The 13,669-nt window shown below is 41.9% G+C and overlaps 1 protein-coding gene across 18 annotated transcripts in view; it reads right to left on the reverse strand.

Moving 5' to 3' along the window:
* MCTP1 (multiple C2 and transmembrane domain containing 1) overlaps positions 1-1,559 on the reverse strand; it is a 422,741-nt gene extending 421,182 nt beyond the window's left edge. For 4 of the 18 annotated variants that reach the window (XM_045571754.1, XM_045571755.1, XM_045571748.1 and 1 more), the window contains exon 1: positions 219-1,029. In XM_045571754.1, coding sequence (XP_045427710.1) covers positions 219-926 — 708 coding nt within the window. In that variant the 5' untranslated portion in view covers positions 927-1,029. Of the gene's footprint in view, positions 1-218 lie in introns of all 18 variants that reach the window. The other 14 variants (XM_045571752.1, XM_045571743.1, XM_045571745.1 and 11 more) reach the window with 7 other exon arrangements.
* Positions 1,560-13,669: the final 12,110 nt, after the last annotated feature.

A 13,669-nucleotide genomic window follows, 5' to 3' on the forward strand; every position in this document is an offset into this window, starting at 1 on the left:
TTATGTCCAACTTCATTTCTCCCTTATTTGGCGACCCTTAAAACTTCCACTTTCATGGTCAGCTCATAAAGCTGTTTCTGCCCAAAGTAAAGTCGGGGTGCAAGACTGATCTTTTCTAAGCAGGTGCGGGACGCTTCCTTCCCAGGGTTTGGTTTACGGGGGAGCTTCCCCACGGTCCCCCAAAGCTGGAGGCATGGCCCCGGGCCCCCAGCACTCACCTGGCTGCCTTTCTCCAGGGTCCAAGGCTCCCTGGCGCCCTGCGCCCTCTCTGCCCCCGCCGCGGGGGGCGGAGGCTGCTCCAGCAGCTGCTCCAGGCTGGCGGTGCCCGGCAGGGAGGAGCTCTTCTGGTGGCACAAGTGCGCCGCGGCGCCCCGGCGCTGTGCGCCCTCATCTTGGGCACGGCTGCCCCTCGGGGGCGGCTGCGGCGAGGAGGACAGGGAGGACGAAGCGGAAGACGAAGAGGGAGCGGAGTCCGGGGAGCGGCCGCCAGGAGGCGTCCCTGCGACGGCGGGCCCCTTCCCCGAGGGGAGCAGGTGCTCGCGGAGCCTGCGGCGCAGCGTGGAGCCCCCCTGCTCGCCTCTGGCGGGGCCTCCGGGCTCCAGGTGCTCCGGGGAGGAGCAGCACAGGTTGGGCTGGGAGGAGGAGAAGACACGGTCCAGCACTTGCTTCCGTTTCTTGAAGACGATCCACCGAGTGCCCGCTCCACCTGCTCCTCCGGCCAGTGCGTCCCGCCTGCCCCCGGGGGGTGGCGGGGAGGGCGATGGGGGGGCAGCGGGGCGCTGCTCCGGGCCCCCTGCGTGCCCGCTGCCGCCGCCGCCCTTGCCCTTGGCCGTCCCCAGCTGCAAGTTCTTCCAGAGCCGGGCCTGGAAGGAGGAGGGCGCAGCGGCAGGCTCAGAGGATCCCGCGGCGGCTGCCTGGGGCTCCATCCTCCAGTCCCCGCTCCTCTCCCCTCCTCCTCCTCCTCCTCCTCTGCCTCCTCCTCCGGCTCCACCGCCCTCGCCGGCTGAGCCTCCGCCCGGAGCTCTGCGGTGGCGGAGGCGGCGGCGGGGGGCGCAGCAGCAGAAGCGGGGAGCGCCCCGCCGCTTCAGGCCAGCTCCGGGGGCAGACGCCGCTGCCTGGGCTCTCCGGCCCCTGGACTCCCGCGCTGCCTCTCCCCCCAGCACCTTCCCGGGGTGGGCTGGCTCTGTCGCTGAATCTCGGCTGCTGAGCCTGCAAAGTTTCTAGCTCCGACCTCCAAGGCTCCAGGCCACCGGAGTCCCCCAGGCCGCGCCCTGCCTCCCTCTCCTTGTGGCTTCCAGGTTCGGAGGTCCACGCCTCCCGGGTGCGCACCAGGGACTGCGCCCGGTGCCCTGCAGACAGCACCTGTCAACGGCGGAGGCTGCCTCCAAACTGGATCCCTGCGAGACGCACACAACCGGGAACGTGGGGCTGAAGATTCCCGGGACCAGCAGCCTTGGGGGAGCACCCCTGGACCATCCTGCAGCTCCTAGATGGGAGGACGGATGGGCAGGCGGGAGCCGGGTGGAGACAAGCTACTTCCTAGGATCCAGCCACAGTAGCTCGCTCAGGGCTGCCTCTGGACGCACCAGCCAGCCACCGTCCGGTTCCGATGGAGGGAGCTGGAGCGGAGATCATGCGCCTTCCGCGGGTCCTGTGCGACTCCGGACTTCCACAGGCGAGATGCACCCGCTTGAGTTCTGGGGCTGAACGCCACTGCCTCCGCCCGGTTGAGCTCCTGGTCCAAAAGGAGAGTTTGATTTCTTCTGTCTTGACTTCATCTCCCTCCCTCCTCCTCTCCCTTTATTTATATGTGCATTGTTTCTCCTATATTCAGGGTCCAGAGATTTCTGACACCTGACAATAAGGCCAGCCCTAAAGTTGCAGAAAGTTTAAAGTGGCCGAGGACGTACATGAAAGATGCGCACTGCCTCTGACCCCCGTTCCAAATGCAGGGAATCTTGTTCTTTTCACTCGGTTGCATTTTCCTTTGGTTACTTCACTTGCTTCCATTGCCAAGGCACATAGAAAAGGTTTTGTTTTGTTTTGTTTTGTTTTGTTTTTAGCTCATCCAGACTTTGCTTCCCCAGGGTCTTCTCATTCTAAGAGAACCTCTTGAAAGGCGGTGACACAGTATCCCTTCCCTCTTCCTTTGTCCTCCGCACCTCTGAATGTGGAAAGCATGGGAGAGTTACCTGGACTTCCCCCCCCCCCGCCCCCCCCCCCACCACGCCTATTCCAATCTCATCTAGCTAATAGTATGCCCTAGAGATGTTACCACTCTCTAACCTTTTCATTTTTCTATTTTTTCTTGCCTTTATAACAAATACTTAGAAATTTATTGAGTGCCTACTATGTATTAAGCTCTTTGACAGATTATGGGGATGCAGTTGTAAACAATGGAAAGAGAACCCTCCCTAATGAAGCTCATCGTCCAGTGAGAGTGAATCAGACAATAAACACAATGTCTAGTAGTGACAAGGCTCATGGAGACATTAAAACAGGCTACCAGAACAGTGTCTGTGGAGGTTGGGTTGACAGCTAAATTACAGGACCAATTAAATTTGAATTTCAAATGAACAATGAGTAATTTTTTTAATATGCATATGTCCCAAATATTGCATGAGACATACTAAAATGCTGTTTGTTGTCTATCTGAAATTCAAATTTAACTTGCCTTTTGTATTTTTATTTGCTAAATCTGGCAACCCAATAGGAAGGGTTTTTTGGGGGGGTTTTGATATTTTGTCGTTACTTTTTCTTACCTTATGTATATATAGAAATTCTCCCTGAGGATTTAGCTCAATGTCTCAGACTTTTTCACAGGGGGCAAGTTGAAAGTATCACAACCACACAAAAATTACCTGACTCTAGAGAGACTGATAGCCCAAAAGGAAACTGCAAATACCCAGAGTGTTCTTCTCTCTAACATAAGAAAAGTATTTTGTTATTAGTTTTTCTAGGATATGGTAAACAAAGTATGAAGAAAATAAAAGAAATATAGAATTACTGTAGAAAACTGAGAATAACCACTACTTCTTCCAGAATTCTTTATAAATATGTCAATTTTGTCCTATTTATCTGATAAGGGCCCATGGGCTCATGGAGATAATTCTACATAATTCAACCTCATTTTCATATAATCTCATGCTGATGTATTCAATTGACTTTTTTACCTTAATATTTCCATTTTTCTCTTTACCAAATTTTCTCTTGATACTATCTCTGAGATTTCAGGTTTTCAGATTCTGAAATTTATGACCCCAAATCACATTTCTCCATCAATATGAATTCACTTACACAACTTGAAAGAGCATATATCTCTTTCTAAACATCTGAAGTGGATTATGAAATGTGAGGCTGTCCTACAAATTGTGCATTATATAAATGTGTACTAGATATGATCTCTGCCATTAAGTGTCTTATTGCACTTACAAAACGATACTTATAAAAACTCTACAACACAAGGAGAAGCTGAATAGTACAGACTGATCACTATGGGGATCAGTCTTGACTAATAAAAGGTTTTTTGTTGGAGGTACCATCTGAGATAAGACCTATTGCAGGCGACAAGAGTATACTAATAAAATAGATGGCCACCTGCAAAGGCAAGCAAAATTCATGGCACATAGCAAGACTTCAATAAATGCTACCTCTTCTATTTATTACATTTTACTATCCATCTTAAATATTAACAGAAGACATATTGATTGAATTAATATGGGCATCACATATTGAAATAGAGGAGGTTGAAATAGGGAAGGTGATAGATAATGCAATATCTGAGCAGAAACTCAAAGGGGACAAAGTAATGAATCTGAAGAAAGTTTTTCTAAGAAGAGGGAACATTAAATGCAAACGGGCTGAAGCAGGAACTTGCTCAGCTTGAGGAATGATAAAGAAGACAAAGTGTACAGAACAGAGAAACAGGATGGGATATTGTAGAGATGGCTAAGGAAGCAATCACTGTAGGATTCTGTTGGCCACAATGAAGACTCTGGACTTGGGTGGAATGGAAAGCCACTGCAGGGCTTTGGCTAAGTTTCATTATAATCTAACTTGCATTTTAAAGTTTCACTCTGGCCTCTATGTTGACAATAAAGTGGAGGAGAGGAATGGGTGGGAACATAGTTTAGACAGCAGCTGTTACTGCCCCTGACAGGGAAGTGATGGCTTTGACTGAGTGGGTAGGTGAGAAGTGGTGAAACTGGTTAACTTCTAGATAGGCAATGTTTTGAAGATAGAACTGGCAGGACTATACATAGTTAGGACATGGGGTACCCAAGCATGATGCTAAATGGTTTGCATCCTTTAACATATGTCATTCTCACAGCAACCTTGTTTTATAGATAAAGAAAGTGACTCTGAGGCATATTAAATGATCCTGCAAGGTCACTTCTTGTGTAATTAGCAGATTCCAGGTCCACAGGATTCCAAAGCCACACAGCTACCTAGTTTTAAACTGTATAAATAAATAGAATAAAATAATTGAAAGAAACCTCAAAGATGCACCAATCTATGTCCTTGCCCAAGGCGAGCAACAAGACTGTAGTGGACAGAACCAGACGGCCACCTGATGAGATCAAGGACATGGATGCAAGCTCAAAAACAACATTTATGGAACTATTTGAGTTAAAGTGCCAACTAAATAGCCCTTAAGGCACCCTTTTCTCAGAAGAGTCCTGGCTGTCGTCCCAGCTCCCAATACTGGGCCAGATGCCTTCAGGCCCTCATTTCCTCTCTGGGTCTCTGAAATAGGGATAATAACATCAGTTGGCCTGACCACACCCCACAAGGACCCAATTAAAAGTCAAATGTAGGCAGCATTTTCAATGAGTTAACTTGTCCTCAAGAGAAACATTTTTATCGCCTTGTTATATAAAAACAAAACACAAGAATAAAACTATCTTCCTTTAAGGTTACTTCCCAACTCTTCTTATATCCAAGGGTTATGGCCATGCCTAGTCATAAAAAGCTTTCTTCTGGGCAGTCCTGTGTCCAGCTAAAAATCTGGGTTTTGCTACTGAGGAAGAAGAGGAAGGTGGATTTTTGGGAACAACAAGGAAACTCTGACACAGACCAGTAGTCATGTGACAGACTTCTTCCCTCATAAAGAAAAAGCACCAAAAAGGGATTTCTTTTTAGATCCAATACATATTTTGGTATTTGTGAAATGCACGAAACTGCTGCTGCCTTCTTCTTATAAGCATGAGGATGAAGCAAACACCAGGGTTGGCAGAAAAGTGAGATGGGAATAACCCCAGTTCTTGATGATGTCACTGGGTTACAGAATTAGTCAACCTAAGGCCTTCCTTAACTGTGATCCTATCATCATGTAGTTATCTGTTAACTATTAATTAGAAAATTGATTTATCTAGATTTTTAGCCATTTTAAGCTGGGTTTTATATGAGTCTTTCATTGCTCTCCAGACAAATTACCACAAATTTAACTGCTTAAAACAACATCCATTTATTATCTCACAGTGTCTGTGAGTCAGAAGCCTGGGTGCAACGTGGCTTAGCTGGCTTCTGGGTTTCAGGTCTCACAAGACAAACATCAGAGTGTTGGGAGGGTTATGCTCCTTTCCGGAGGCTCTGGAGAAGAATCTGCTTCTAAACCCATTCAGATGGCTGGCAACATTAATTTCTGCACCCTCGTGGGACTGAGATCCCCGTTTCCTTGCTGGTTTCCAGGAAATGGGGGGAAGGGGAGAGGCACACTTAGCTTTCAGAGGCTGCCTTCATTCCTTGGCTCATGGCCTCTTCCTAGTCTTCGAAGCCATCAAAGGCAGATTGAGTCCTTCTCACACTTCAAAACTCTCAGACTTCTTCTTCTGCCTCGTATCTCTCACTGGCTCTTCAACCTTTTCCTAAATGTAAGGGCTTATGTGATCACCTTGGGCCACCTGGAGAATCCAGCATAATGTCCCTATGTTAAGGCCAGTTGATTAGAAAACATAACTACATGTACAAAGCCCCTTTAGATCTGTAACTATACTAGCATTGATTGACTAACTAGGAGACAGAAGTCTTTAGGAGGCACGTCTTTAGGGTTCTGCTTACCCCAAGTTCCCTAGAGCCCAAAGCATCCTGATTGGCATGTCCTTGTTGTAGACCAGAAGAAAGGACACATCTTCGCAGACTGCCTCATTCACAGTGTTAACCCAAGAGGAACTGGCTCAGTGTTGCACAGTAACAGCATTAAGACAGACCAACATTCCTTAACTATAAGAACACTGAGAGGCTTGCTAAACAGGGCAGACCCTCCTCTTTGCTCTGCCCATTTTGCTAATTAGAATCATGCTGCTCCCCCATTTCCTCCTCACGTGATGTTTCCCAGGTTCCAATTGGTGTTTTCTCTTTTTCAAACCCAATTCCCTAATTCACACATTTTTCTCTGAGTGAGATAAAATGGTTATTTAAGAAATATACACGATTGATTTCAAACCAGTGCCTGAAAATTTAGCTGCTTTTCTGGCAAGCCCTTTTTTCAAAATGCCTGCCTAGAAAATATGATACACAAGTAAGAACTAGATAGAAGTTAACTCTTGTAGAGTTTTATTCTGAGATGAAGTTCTCTCTGAATCTTATGAGAAAAATAGGAAATGGAAGGAAATATGGATTAGCTAAATGTGTACAAAAGTAACCTTGGGAAGATAAAAATCAAGTATAATATCTTTTATGAAGAAAATTACCTTGAATAAAACCACATTGGCTAAAATAGGTTTCTCAGACCTTGATTTACAGCCTGTAAGTCCATCCCCCAGGTTTATTCCTAACATGTAATTGCAGCATTGTTAGAACCAACAATAAAGGTTAGTAATAGCCAAGAAAGGGGAAAAGTTGAATACTATTTATATAGAAATGATTCTATAAATTGTGATTTATCCATGTTCTGAAATTCTGTGCAGCATCCAAAAAGAAAGGGATATATCAATGTGTTCAAATAAGAAAGATCACCAGAATATTGCTGAGTCAACAAATCAGGTTGTAAATCGATATTTATCGTATGACAGCATATTTACATTTATAAATAAATAAATTCACAAATAAAAATCAGCAGATTGCTTTCCTGACAAGAGATCTCTTCCTGGCTTAGAAGAGAGAAAGAGAGAGAGAGAAAGAATCTGGCCTCTCTTCCTTTTCCTGTATGGACACTAATCCCCAACACAAAGGCCTTACCCCTCAAGACCTCATCTAAACCTAATTATCTTCCAGTCTATTTACCCCAAAATACCAGGGGTTTGGGGTAGGATTTCAACATATGAATTTGGGGAAAGACAAAGATACCAATATTTATATATTCATTGCCTGAGAAGATATTGCTCCTCCTGAGAATAAGCCGAGACGAATAAATATTATTTTATTTGAATGAACTTTTCAGTGACCATGTGACAAGTGATAGTTTTGATATCAAACTGGCATATACCATCACAAAAAATTTAAAAAAATAAAAAGCTCTTGAGATGAGTGTGGATTTGCTGGTTATTGCCAGGTTCACACCCTGGAATTTACAGTTTAAATCTATAAATAAAAGTTGATAGAACTGGTATTATATAACTTTGTCAAATATTGACTGAGTTTGGTTTTAAAATATTAATTTTATTTTAATATATTTTATTGATTTTTTTACAGAGAGGAAGGGAGAGGGATAGATAGCTAGAAACATCGACTAGTTGCCTCCTACACACCCCCCACTGGGGATGTGCCCGCAACCAATGTACATGCCCTTGACTGGAATCGAACCTGGGACCCTTCAGTCCGCAGGCTGATGATCTATCCACTGAGCCAAACCAGTTTTGGCTTAAAATATTAATTTTAAATGCATTTTAACAATCTTTGTTTATGATACTGTGCAAATGATTTTGAAGCAACTATTTTTCATTGCTTTGCTTAACTAAATTAATTTTACAGTGAAAAGAGATGAAATCAATAAGAGGTAAATGGGAAGAGAGAATAGATAACACTTAGGTTGAACCCATTGAAAACAGTAAATACAATTGCTTTTTTACCGATATAACTTTTACATGCAATGAGTACAAAAGCATGTTAGTTTAGAAATCAGTTGGTCAACTTGAATTAGAGGTGACTCTACTATAATATTTTACTGTAGAAGACCTGGTGATGTAAGTTTGCATTTACTTCAACCAAGGCTCTTATTTTTTTAGAGGTTTTTTTTATTATTCTTATCATTTGTTCTCTCTGGTAGTAAATTGAACTAGGAAGACTGAGTGACATGAGTAACTTTGAAGACTATTTCAAATTTTAAAATGCAATAAAAGGACCCAATAAATCAATTCAGCATACATATTATAAGTACTTCCAGAGTACAGAGATTGTCTTAAGTAGACACAAAGATGAGTCATGCCTGATCTTTGCCCTTGCAGAGCGTATATTCTAGAAAGGGAACTATGACACATGCATAAATAACTATTAAATAATAAAGAATGATTTATTTTCTTTAAGGGAAAGAAAATGGTGGAGGAATAGAGAAGGAAAAACTTTCAGCTGGCAGATTGGGGGCCAACTGATATGAGTCAGGAAGTTTTCACAACTAGTATAGCTCTTGAGCTACTAGTAAGCCTTAAAAACTCTTTGACCAGTGGAGAGGAGGAGCAGGAATGCAAAATGGAGAAAAGAGAAAATAAAATAAGTAAAAGCACAATGGTAGAAAAATAAGATCATGGACAAAAATCAGCAAATAATCCAGTTTGTCCAGCTTACTTTGGCAAATGTTTGAGGTTGGGAGAGCCATATATTATGTTCAAGCAGGATATTGCCATACTTTATACAGTATGCTCAATTTATACAGCATGTTCAAGTAATGGAGAATCACTAGATTGGTTTTTATGTGTAGCAGTGACATGGTTAGAGCTGTGCTTTAGAGATTACACTTAAAGGGCAAGACCAGAAGATGAGAGAATGGTTATGAATTGCAATGGCAAGTAAAAAGGGTCTTAGAGCCTTGGTTATAACCAAAAGAAGAGTCTTAAAACCCAAGGGCAAGTGAAACTAATACATATTGAGGTCTTATTTTATTGTAGGTGTTTTACATATGAGTTTTTATAATTCTCACAAGAGTCCTAGGAGGTAAAATACAATAACATTATCCTTCTTAACAGAGGCTAAGAGAGATTAATAACTTGTTAAGTATGTCTGAATTGAAAGTGCATATTTTTTCTAATGTACCTAAGGCCTTCTGCAGTAAAATTGACAGGAGTTGCTCATTGATTAATTTTGTGGAACAAGAGAAAGAGATGAATAAAGGATGACTCTGGCTTTGACTATGAGTGACAGAGAGGTTGGAGGTTGAAAGAGAAGTTAGGGTGCTTCACTGGGCTGGAAAAAGTTTAGCTAGATCAGAAAGCAGGTCTAATTAAGCAAGTTTATTCTCTCTCTCTCTCTCTCTCTCTCTCTCTCTCTATATATATATATATATATATATATAGCTATATACATAAAGATTAAAAATTCTAGAGAAAAAAAATAGATTTAGGAGGTGGATGATAGTCCAGTTTTAGACACTTTGAGTTTGCATCAATTCAAAAGTTTTCATCTATATTTATTGTATCTAATTTCTGTCACCCACTATCAGTTATTCACTAGCTCAAATCAGGCTTTCATCCCTACAATTTCACCAAAACTGCTTGTGTGAAGATCACCTATGACTACCTCATTGTTAAATCCAGTGGCCAATTCTCTACTCACTCTCAAATTATCAGCAGTTTTTGATGCAACTGTGCTCTCTTTCCTTCCTAATTTTTGTTTTCATTTTTTAAGATCTTGTTCTCTCTTGCTTTTCCTTCTACCTCACAGATGAATGTCTTAGTCTCCTTTGTTGGTCCATCATCTCCTTTCCAAACTTGTAATGTGCCCCAGAGCTCAGTCTTCAGTCCTTTTGTCTCTTCTATCCATGCTCATCAAGAGTCATGGTTTTAAATACTATCTATGTGCCACCAATGGTCATGTTTTTATTTCTATACCCATTTTAAAATGCTTTACCATGAGATGGAATAAGATGGTTAAACAAATAATGATACATCAACCAATGAAATGCAGTATCTTCATTAAAATTAAAAATTGGTAAGCTGTTAATATTGTAAGTGGAAAGATGTAACATAATGGTGTTCATTTTTAAAGTGCAAAATATAGTGTGCATCTGTTTAAAATTATTACAGTTTATTTATTTGAAGTCTGCTTAATATATAATAAAACATGGCATGAAAATATAAATTAGAAGAAATTTTAAAAGGAAAAGAAAATAAGTTATAACTATGAAAAACATTAATATCTAAGCTAATGAAATTCAGAAGTTAATTTAATGAAATAAAGTGTAATGTTCCCTGAGTTGTTCTTTCTGTAAAGTCAAGTGCAAAATAAAAATATTTTTCAGGTGCAGTTCATGGAAAATGCTCCAAATAACTTTATGAAGGAAATTGTTTCTCTGAGACAAAAGATGTGCTCTGAGCTCATAGGCCAAGTGTTTTGGGGTATATGCTTTGACTATCAGAAAACTAAGGACATTGCTGTAAGCATGATTCTTTGGGTATTGGTCCCTTCTTTTTAAATGTAAATTCTATCAATATAAATTAAACAAACATGGGAATCCAATATATTACATAAAACACTACTTCTGTCTTCCTCTCTTAAAAACAAAAACAAAAGAAAAAAACAAGCTCTAGTCCTGCTCTGTGGTTAGTGTGTCGCCCTGTGGACCAAAGAGTCTTGGGTTCAACTCCCTATCAAGGGCTTATTCCTTGGTTGCAGCTTCAGTCCCTGGCCCTGGTCAGAGTGTTAGTGGGAAGCAACCAATTGATGTGTCTCTCATCAATGCCTCTCTCTTTTTCTCCCTCTCTTTCCTCCCTCCCTTCTAGTCTCTCTAAAAAAATCAATAGGAAAAATAGCCTCAGGTGAGGATTTTAAAAAAGCTCTCAATAATGATTAGTGTCTGCTTTGTACTTTGGGGATAATTACCCGTATTTTTCGGACCATAAGACGCACTTTTTCCCCCCCCAGAAGTAGGGGGGAAAAGTCCCTGCGTCTTATGGTCCAAATATAGCCTACACATATACTTTAAAAAAAAAGTTTACTTGCCCGGCTCTGTGTGGTCTCTGTGTGCTTGCCCGGCTCTAAAATGGTTCTAAATGCTGCTGTTTACTTTACAGGGTTGATTACATGTGTTTATGACTGTGATGTTGGGTTTTAATGCACATAAAATATTTTAGGACACTATTTGTTTCAGAATCTTTTTTTCTTCATTTCCCTTCTCTAAAAACTGGTGCGTCTTATGGTCCGAAAAATACGGTATTCCCCCATTGCTGAAACAAGCTTTTCCTGGTTCTAACAAAGCACAGCACATTTAGAGGTAAATTACAATTGACTCAGCAAATCACATTAAGTGCTAAATTTATCTGGATAATCCAAAACAACTAACAGGAAATAAATGTTTTTTAGTTCTTAAGAAACTAGAATTCTCAATACCTCAGCAAAGTATTTTAACCCAATGAAAGTGTTCCAGAGAAGAGAGACTAAAATATATATCACTACAACTTGGCATGCAGTACATACTAATTGCATTTTAGTCAAATTAACTATGAGAAGAAAATGACTCAAAGCTTCTAATATATTTAACTGTCTTCAAGATCACTAAGTCCCCTTAGGTTTTTTTCTTGCTTTTAATAAAGGAGTATATTCTTTCTTATAGAAGCAGTTTGACTTCTGGGAGGATTGAAGAGAGGATGAAGGCCAGTGAGAAAGTTGAGCATCTTCCATATATAAATCCTTTGATGCCAAGGAAGCAACAAAGAAAGAAGAGCATTAGTGAGTGGCCCAGGTCCAAACAAGGACTCGGGAAAGCAAACCCAGCAGGAAAGACAGGATGCACAGGTATGGTCCCATTCAGCTAGAGATCAACCGGCCTCATGTAAAATGGTCCAATCTGCCTGATGACATAATCCCCAACCAGCATCCTTTGCAGTTCATTTCTTAATCACAAACACCATAGGAGAATGAATCCATTGAGACCAGTCTCAGGAATATCCCTAAATACCAACCTGTTAACCATTTATCTACTTCAGTTTCCTGGACTTTTTCAATTGCAGACTATCCCTTTTTTTCTTGTCTTTTAAGGCACTTTTTTCCCCCCCCTGGCATCACATTAACAGCCTTCCTTTCCATGAAACTTTAAATGTATGGTGTCTACTATGATTAATATAAAAAATGCTTATGAGAAATCTATGGTTTAATTTCCACCCTCTGTATAAAAGTGCAGGTTGAATTCATTATTATTATTTTAAATGTTATCATTTAAAAGATTTTGTTAGAGTTTAATTTCCAGGAGAGCAGGGACCATGTCTATTTTGTTCACCATGGTATAGACATTACTTAACAGTGTTGATAGGACAGTGGCTCAACGTTTAGATTCCCCAGTGTTGGGTCCACTCCAGCCTGAGACAGCAAGACAGAGTATGATACTGTGCAAATCAATCACCTGCCTTTCATCCTGTCAGCACAGTGCAGGCAACTGAGCAACGTGGACGGAACTAGGCTTTGGGGACATCCAGAGCTGGCCTCAAGCTTCTTCTGTCACACACTAATGTGATCAAAAAGTCCAAGACTCTCACTTTCTGGGACTAGCCTTTCTTTGACTATTTAAATAAAATGGCATACTCTGAGAGAGGTCCAATACCTCCCCAATATTTCTGAGGATTTTAGGAGAGACCTTCACGTTTCCATTCTTGCTCTGGGTTTGATTTTCAACCACCATTCATATCTGCTCTCCTATAACTGCTCTCCTTTCTCTTCCTCAATTCACCCTAAACATGAGCCACACAACAACACCCTATCAACACAAGACTCCTAAGTGTAACAAGGTTTACTACATTTTGCAGCAACCAAGAAAAATCCAACATAGTGAAAAAAAACAAACAAACAACACACACACACACACAAACACACACACACACACACACACACACACACACACAAAACCTTTGAATTCAATGCAGATCTCACATGCTTTGACCAATTCAGATGATCTTTTCTTCCTCAGGTTCTGATTTGCTACTGGGTGTCTTGTTGGAAGCCGCCCATTGCCTTCACTAGCAGAGAGGTGTGGACAAGGAACCAGCAAGGCTGGCCAATCTTGAAGTTCTGAAAGGTCAGAGCCAAGCACCCACTGTTTAGTTGAGACAATGGTAGCTGAAGCAACTTCCCACCTTTTAGTCTTATGCAAATCCCTACAGATGGGCCATCATGGAGCTATTACTGGAACCGCCTGCCTAAGAGCTATGGGAGGATCCCAAACCTGAGTAAAAGGGATCGCAATGCCGGAGCAAAGTGGAGTCCTTCCCCTTGAGTTGGGCTCCCGCCTGGCCCCCAATTCCCAAATTCAAATTTTCTTGTCTAGTCTCTTTCATTTGTGTTCAGCCTCCTCTAGAACCCGAACCCTGAACCTGAACCCTGAACCACAGAACGTGGGGTGGACACTTGTAACTGGAAGCCCGACGTGGGGCACTGGCAGTGCCTCGCCATATTTGGTCTCCCTGTAGTCTTCCTTTCTCTTCATTTATCTTTTGTCCAGAAATCCTGTCTTCCTCTCCAGTCACTAGAGATGAACCTAAAAATGTGTTACTTTGTTATGCAGAGCCACTCCATTTCTCAAATTCATCTT

Source organism: Pipistrellus kuhlii, unplaced genomic scaffold (assembly GCF_014108245.1).
Source record: "Pipistrellus kuhlii isolate mPipKuh1 unplaced genomic scaffold, mPipKuh1.p scaffold_m20_p_4, whole genome shotgun sequence".
NCBI classification, from domain to species: Eukaryota; Metazoa; Chordata; class Mammalia; order Chiroptera; family Vespertilionidae; genus Pipistrellus; species Pipistrellus kuhlii.